We start from the raw sequence: 8711 nt of genomic DNA, 5'->3' as shown, positions 1-8711 counted from the left end.
GTATGTTAAACCAGAACCCTCTGAACCCTGTATGTTAAATCAGAACCCTCTGAACCCTGTGAACCCTCTGAACCCTGTATGTTAAATCAGTACCCTTTGAACCCTGTATGTTAAACCAGAACCCTCTGAACCCTGTATGTTAAACCAGAACCCTCTAAACCCTGTATGTTAAATCAGAACCCTCTAAACCCTGTATGTTAAACCAGAACCCTCTGAACCCTGTATGTTAAACCAGAACCCTCTGAACCCTGTATGTTAAACAAGAACCCTCTAAACCCTGTATGTGTGCCCATCTCTATCCATGTCCCCAGATGTTCCATGAAGGCACGGTCCATTCAACAAGTCCACAGATTGATTTATATACTGTATAATATAACACCATTACATGTCAACCCCCCCTCAAGTTTGATTGTATCTGTGAAATTGCAGTGAACCCCTCCAGATGTGGTAATCTTTATCCATTTGGCTCGATTTCTGACGGTACAAGATCTCAAGTCCCTCCACGATTTGGTTCAACAGTTTCAGAATGAACATTTTCCAGAATAACAGAACAAGACAATTTATAAATTATACATTATATACTAAAAGGTCTACTAAAAGGTCTACTAAATATCGAATAGTTTGTTCGAAATATCGAACAGACTGTTAGGGATGATAGATGATTTGTTACATTGGTTGGCGTTTACATCAATACAAGGAAGACGACTTCTTAAGTTTCGATTTCTGACAAGCTTTTTAAAATTACAAGTTTACAAGTAATGAAAGAGAAGCTGTTATGTGTGTCACCAAATAGATTATCAAGTACAATAGGCATGGTAACAGAGAAAAGGATCAATTATAAACGATGTCACAAATGTGAAATATAACCAAGGAAAACTAAATTTTCTCACATTAGTTCTAAGTGTAATAATTAAAAAATTATCACTATTGTTAAAAATGTTGTCGGACACTTGTGACGTCAGAATACAGCTGTACTGAACTACTGAGAGTGTACAAATTTAAATGTTGCCATCTATTGTACTAGAATCTATTTATGTGTCACTTTATCCATGCTGTTTGAAATTAAAATTGAAGTCAAAAGTCTTCATTGTATTGATATATGCATTCTGTTCATAATTTCAGACAAAATGTTTGTAGTTTTTGAATGTTTTTGGTAGATATATTATTTGTTATTTGTTCCCTTCCCAAATACCCAGACAAAATTAGGTTCAGTTGTTTTCGATGGAATAGAAAATAATACAAAATCTGCAAAAATCTTTTGTTGTTATAAATAGGTTGTTATGAATAGGTTGTTATGAATAGATTGTTATGAATAGGTTGTCATAAAAAGGTTGTTATGAATAGGTTGTTATAAATAAGTTGTTATAAAATGGAGGCGTATAATCTCACGTACGCTTAATGATAACGCAAAAATTATAATATAAAATTGATAACCGTCGAGAGAGTGTAAACAAATTTTGGGGAAAAACTCAGGCTAAAACGTAAAACGATGCCCTGAAAAAGTTGTACGCGGAAAAAAAGTATGCAATTGGACGAAAAAAGTATGTTTATAATTGTAAATACTCTCCCGAAGTATATCCACTTGTTCATAACCTGAATATTATTCTAATTATTAATCCTACCAAATCCTACGTATTATCTACTTTCAACTACTAGAAATAGGGGCGAACACGTGGGGAGACAAGCCAGAGAGGGGGATTTGGGCGTAGAGTGGGTGAGGGAGAATTCGAATGAACAAGGCAGATTGTTGTGTGGTGAAAGGGTGTTTGGGCAGGGCGGACAGGGGAGAAGGGTGTTTAGACAGGGCGAAGAGGGGAGAAGAGTGTTTGGACAGGGGGGAGAGGGGAGGAAAGAATGTTTGACCAGGGCGGAGGTTAGTAGAGGGTTTTTTGTCTGTGTGGAGAGGGGGGGGGAGAGAATGTTTGGACAGGGCGGAGAAGGGAGGAGAGAATATTTGGACAGGGTGGAGAGGAGAGGAAAGAATGTTTGTGTAGTTGAAGAGCGGGAGGGGAGACAAGCCAGAGAGTGGGATTTGGGCGTAGAGTGGGTGAGGGAGAAGTTGAATGAACAAGGCAGATTGTTGTGTGGTGAGAGGGTGTTTGGACAAGGCGGAGAGGGGAGAAGGATGTTTAGACAGGGCGAAGAGGGGATGTAAGAATGTTTGAACAGGGCGGAGAAAAGAAGAGGGTTTTTGGATAGGGCGGAGAGGGGAGGGTAGGGTTTTTAGTCAGTGTGGAGAGGGGAGGAGAGAATGTTTGGACAGGGCGGAGAGGGGAGGAGAGAAGTTTGGACATGGCGGAGAGGGGAGGAGAGAATGTTTGAACAGGACAGAGGGTAGAAGAGGATGTTTGGACAGGGCGGAAAGGGGAGGAGAAAATGTTTGGACATGGCGGAGAGGGGAGGAGAGGATGTTTGGACAGGGTGGAGAGGGGAGGAGAGAATGTTTGAACAGGACAGAGGGTAGAAGAGGGTGTTTGGACATGGCGGAGAGGGGAGGAGATGATGTTTGGACATGGCGGAGAGGGGAGGAGAGAATGTTTGGACAGGGCGGAGAGGGGAGGAAAGAATGTTTGAACAGGACAGAGGGTAGAAGAGGGTGTTTGGACAGGGCGGAGAGGGGAGGATATGGTGTTCGGTCAGGGCGGAGGAGGGAGGATAGGGTGTTAGGATAGTGCGGATGGGAGGAGGGAAATCAAAGTTATAGAAGATGATGAAGAAGAAGAAGAAGAAGAAGAAGAGAATATAAGGTAGCTGAAAGGTGACAAATCTCATGTTTAATCTGACTCTCTGTATGTAATCCTTCCATTATATTGTCCACTTGTCCGTGTGTCTAGATTTATTCAAGTATTTGTCTAGTGTTAGGTCCGCGAGTACCCGGGGCTTAAAATCTATATCTCTGGAGTCTGGAGTAAGTATTTTCAGTCGTGGCTAAACAAAGAGATAAAAGATTACATCTATGATCTAGCTTACTTATAAAATCTGTACTCTGCTGTACTCCTTTGTACTCCTCTGCATCTCTCTATACTCCTCTGTCCTCCTTTGTACTGCTCTGTACTCCTCTGTACTCCTCTATACTCTAAACTCTTCTGTACTCATATGTACTACTTTGTACTCCTCTGTATTTATCTATACTCCTGTATACTCCTCTATAATCCTCTCTATACTCCTCTGTCCTCCTTTGTACTGCTCTGTACTCCTCTGTACTCCTCTATACTCTAAACTCTTCTGTACTCATATGTACTACTTTGTACTCCTCTGTATTTATCTATACTCCTGTATACTCCTCTATAATCCTCTTCACTTCTCCGTACTCCTCTGTGCTCCTCTGTACTCCTCTGTGCTCCTCTGTGCTCCTCTGTACTCCTCTGTAATTTTCTTTATTCATCTGTGCTCCTCTGTACTTCTATAAACTTCTCTATACTCTTCAATAATACTCTATACTCCTTTATACTCCTCTCTACTCCTCTGTTATCTATACTCTTCTGTACTCCTCTGTACTCCTTTGTACTCCTCTGTACTCCCCTGTACTCATCTATACGCCTCTGTATTTATCAGTACTTCTCTGTGCTCCTCCTCCTTTATACTCCTCTAAACTCCTCTGTACTCCTCAATACTCCTCAATACTCCTCTATACTCCTCTATGCTCATCTATACTCCTCAATGCTACTCTATACTCCTTTATACTCCTCTGTACTCCTCTGTTCTTCTTTATACTCCTCTCAATACTACTCTTTACTCCTCTATACTCCTATTTACTCCTCTGTACTTCTCTTTACTTCTCTGTACTCCTCTGTACTCCTCTGTGCTCCTCTGTACTCCACTGTTCTCCTTTGTACTCCTGTAATCTCTATACCATGATGAATCTATCCTAAAGGAGATTAGTTGAGCAAACAGAACCTATCCTGCTCACTCATTCNTTAAATTAAATATTTTTTTCGATATCCTGTTAAAGTGCGGAAAACGAACAGCCAATCAGCAAATGAATTTTTCGTTTAACCAATGATTACACAGAGAATGTAGGGATGGAGATTAGTTGAGCAAACAGAACCTATCCTGCTCACTCATTCAACTAAGATATCATTCGGAGAGCAATTGCACAACGGGGGGGGGGTGACAATATTCCCTACCCGTACTTTCCTTACAAATTCGTTTTGATCAAGTTTTTTTGTTCATTTCATTTTTGACAATATTTTTACTTAAGATTCGTTCTATATATTCCTAAGATTCTATTCTAAACCTGAGTACTTTTGAAAGATTCTATTCTAGACCTGGATACTTTAGAAAGATTCTATTCTAGACCTGGGTACTTTTGATAGATTCTATTCTAGACCTGGGTACTTTTGAAAGATTCTATTCTAGACCTGGATACTTTTGAAAGAACAGAACTGGTTTTATTTATTTTCTTCTCGTGGGGAGATGAACCAATGTCAATATTTCTGTGATTATTTCCAATTTTCTGTGCACTGGTTACAGAGTTACCCTTAAAGGATGAGACTAGAAAGACGACCTACAGCACTATAAATATTTCAATTCAAAGGTTGAATTTAACTTAAATATAATTTTGTATGGTATGATTGGGCGAAGAAAGAAACAAGTTTACAGTTATACAGGGAATCAATATTATAAAGAAACAACCCAGATATATTCCGTGCAGTCGTCTCTGAAGTCTCATCCTTTGTGGGCAACCCTTTAGGTCTGTATATTGGTATAGGGGTGGAACCATAACACGACGACAATTAATCGTATGTGTATTTGATGAGCAGTTACAATTTAAAAATAGTTTTACCATGCAGTAGCTTAAAAAATGTGTTTCTGTTACACTGCACAATTAATGTGTCTCATGTTCATTGAACCATTTAAAACCAAATTTGTGTCTCACTGTCGTCTTCTTTTTCCACAGCAGTACGGGTCACACTGTATTCCCAACTGTATGTTTGAGGGTTGTTCTCTTTTGTAATTTATTGCTAGAGTTTACCAGGGTATTGTGCTGCTAAATGTCCAAGAATGGAGGAAGGGGTAAGGGTTAGACAAGAACAGGAAAAGGGGGGGATGTGGGGGAAATTATGGAGGTAGAGGGGAGGGAGGGATGAGGGGGAAATTATGGAGGTAGATGGGAGGAATTGAAAGAATGTTTTACAGCAGCCGCAAGGTTTTTTTCTCCACAATTTCTATGTAAAAGGCAACAGAATTTTAAAGAAAAAAAACGATTATCGATTCACGTGGGATTTGTCTTTGTCACAAACTCTGATTTTATAATCCCTACATCTTTGCAGCACATTGTTGTACTTGTTGACCTTAGATATTTTAAATTCTGTTAAGATCAAATAATATATGTTTGTAAATATCAAAGGATTACATCTTCAGATTGCAAAATTATAGAAATTAATAAACTTGTGTTTGTGGCAAAGACTCTATTTCGTTGCAAACTTGTGGTCTAAGTTTGTCTAGAGCTCTGGATTTCTACAGAGAAGAGTTGATGTTCTAGACTTTACTGTTGTAAGGATAAATTTGACCGAGTATAGATAGATAGATAGATAGATAGATAGATAGATAGATAGATAGATAGATAGGTAGATGTAAATCCATAAATATTTGTATGTAAAGACCCTAAGCCTATGAAAGGTTTAAGTGTACTCGTATCATACAAATATAAACTGGACAGATATACAATACATACAGAATACATATATAATATGTACATCTATACAATACATATATAATAAGTACATATATACAATACATATAGAATACATATATAATAAGTACATATATACAATACTAGAATACATATATAATATGTACATATATACAATACATATAGAATACATATATAAAATATAATATGTACATATTTACAATACACATTACACATAGAATAGTAATAACATTTGTTTCAAGTGCCATGTCTGATTCACAATCGTACCATGATCAAAAACGAATAAAATGTCAAATTTTTTTAGAAATAAAATTCTTTAACTGCATGGATTCCTTACTAAATGGATTTGACCTATGGTAACTTAATGAAGGAAATTGTCAGACAAACACATTTCAAATTAGAAAAACGACGACATCTTCCACATTGTTGATCATATCAAGGTTTAAAAGCCTAGGTTGTTTTTAAAGGAAAGTCACTCAAGAAAATCCTTTTAACCAACTGAATTTTTGAAAATTATCAATGAACTTTGTTAAAGATTTTGAAAAGTACAATTAAATTAGAAAAAATTATGAAAATTTTGTTAATCTGCCAACTTAAACTATGCTTTCAATATATATTTTTTTATCGAAAAATGCTGCTAAACACAAAGTAGATAACTAAACGAATAAGATAAATAAACGAAAAATGCTGCTAAAAAAAAACAAAGTAGATAACTAAACGAAAAATGCTGCTAAAAAACAAAGTAGATAACTAAACGAAAAATGCTGCTAATAAACGAATGAGATAACTAAACGAAAAAAGCTGCTAAAAACAAAGTAGATAACTAAACGAAAAATGCTGCTAAAAAAACAAAGTAAATAACTAAATGAAAAATGAGTAGATAACTGAACGAAAAATGCTGTTAATAAAACGAAGTAGATAACTAAACGAATAAGATAACTAAACGAAAAATACTGCTAAAAAACAAAGTAGATAACTAAACGAAAAATACTGCTAAGAAACGACTGAGATAACTAAACGAAAAATGCTGCTAAAACAAAGTAGATAACTAAACGAAAAATGCTGCTAAAAAAAACAAAGTAGATAACTGATCGAAAATGCTGCTAATAAAACGAAGAAGATAACTGAACGAAAAATGCTGATAATAAATGAAGAACCATTCTACTTATTTGCTGAAAACGGACGAAAATTTTACTTTTGAAGACTTCGTTAACAAAATTTTTTTTTTCAACAATTAGATATATTTACAAATAAATAAATCATACATCTACATTGGAATATTGTGTTACAATGGATGATAAGCAAGGTTACTCACAAAGAATGCCACTATGATGACGATCTAATCCTTGATCTCGATCTTTTGTTAATCTACAATTAAATTAAATATTTTTTTCGATATCCTGTTAAAGTGCGGAAAACGAACAGCCAATCAGCAAATGAATTTTTCGTTTAACCAATGATTACACAGAGAATGTAGGGATATCCAAAAACAATCAGATTCTCCGTAAAATTCAAAAGTATGTAGGGCGAACCGCGTCAGTTATATCTTCCTTCTATTCCTTACTCCCTGGACTTTGTCTAAGCTTGTTTTGGTTTTATAAAATTTTATTTAATGCAAAAGTTTGAATTTAAATATTTGGAACATATTGTCTCATTTTTTTACGGAAAGCTTTATTGTACTACATGAGAACTTCAGTGAGTAGAAACTTAAATGCCAAATTCAATCTTCATTTCGTCATATTTTAAAATATACAGAGCTCGGAGCTTCCTTGATCCTTGATCTCGATATCTACAGTGATTACTTTTGAATTTTACGGAGAATCTGATTGTTTTTGGATATCCCTACATTCTCTGTGTAATCATTGGTTAAACGAAAAATTCATTTGCTGATTGGCTGTTCGTTTTCCGCACTTTATATCTCCCTTCTTTTCCTTACTCCCTGGCAAAGTCTCATCCTTTTATGGATATCCCTGCAGTTTGTAAGCGTGCAATCAAATAACCATGAACTATATAATTATTTGAATATAATAAATATGAATGTGAATTACATGGGTGACAAAGGTTTTAGACATATTAATAATTTTTTTGAATTGTACGCAACGGCCCAAGTTTATGCAATGGCGTACAGAGAAGTTTGAAAAATTGAAGCGTTTTTATACCTCAATTCTATTTTTTTATAATAAAAACTTTTTAACTGACTAAAATACAGTCGGTCAAAAATCTAGATTTAGATTTTGGTAACATTTTCAAAATAAATATCGGAATCATGTAAAAAAAATGACCAAGCAAGCCAATAGATTTTAAAATGATAATTAGTTTTCAACACTGCGACCAGTCCCTTTAGTTGTCTAGAGTATTGGAGCTCTATGTGTGTTGTAGACATCAATGATAATGTTGTTAATGTTGGTTTCTCCAACAGTTTCACGGAAGAAAAGTTGTTCAACTGTTTCAAACCTAAAAAAGCGCAAAATTGTTTAATGAAAAATCGGGAAATTTTGTTTCAGAAATTTGATGCCTGAGAATCGTTCAAGACGTAAAACACTGTATGAGAATGATTTTTTTTTAACTGAAATTAAAGTTTAATTATCTGTACTGAATACCATTATTTTGAGAGAGTCTAAAATAAAAACCTCCCGTAGCTACGTCATTCATTCATTTCATATTTTTATTCAACTACAAAGCACGAGATAATACAAATAAAAAATCACAATTTACTATGTAGTTTGGACCCGCCTAACCAGAGTAGGTTGTTTTAATTGGTTGGCCCACTATAAACGAATGAGAATTGCAGATAAAAACAATGTACATTGTACATTTTAAACATAAGAATGATAATAAATCAGGTAAAAGGTAAGGAGGAGGTGAGGGAGTATAAAGAAAAGGGAGGATACTCAGCGTAAGGGTTGGAACAGAGGGTAACATAAGTTATTAGAATCATGTTTATGAACTACAGGGTGAAGAAGATAGTAAAGACTAAGTTTATCCACATGATACACAGTTTTTTTTTTTACAGATATAATTTGCATAACTATCTAAATAGATCTTGGCGACTTTT

General features: G+C 35.5%; 1 protein-coding gene across 1 annotated transcript in view; it reads right to left on the bottom strand.

Annotated features, from left to right (window-relative positions):
- Positions 1-7230: 7230 nt before the first annotated feature.
- The window catches only part of LOC111698260 (nuclear receptor subfamily 2 group E member 1), a gene marked incomplete in the record, with an annotated part of 10234 nt that continues 8753 nt past the window's right edge, over positions 7231-8711 (bottom strand). The window contains 1 exon segment of the mRNA XM_023468548.1: positions 7231-8112. Coding sequence (XP_023324316.1) covers positions 8005-8112 — 108 coding nt within the window.

This window comes from Eurytemora carolleeae, unplaced genomic scaffold (assembly GCF_000591075.1).
Source record: "Eurytemora carolleeae unplaced genomic scaffold, Eaff_2.0 scaffold301, whole genome shotgun sequence".
Lineage (NCBI taxonomy): Eukaryota > Metazoa > Arthropoda > Copepoda > Calanoida > Temoridae > Eurytemora > Eurytemora carolleeae.
This window is presented reverse-complemented; position numbering and strand designations above follow the sequence as displayed.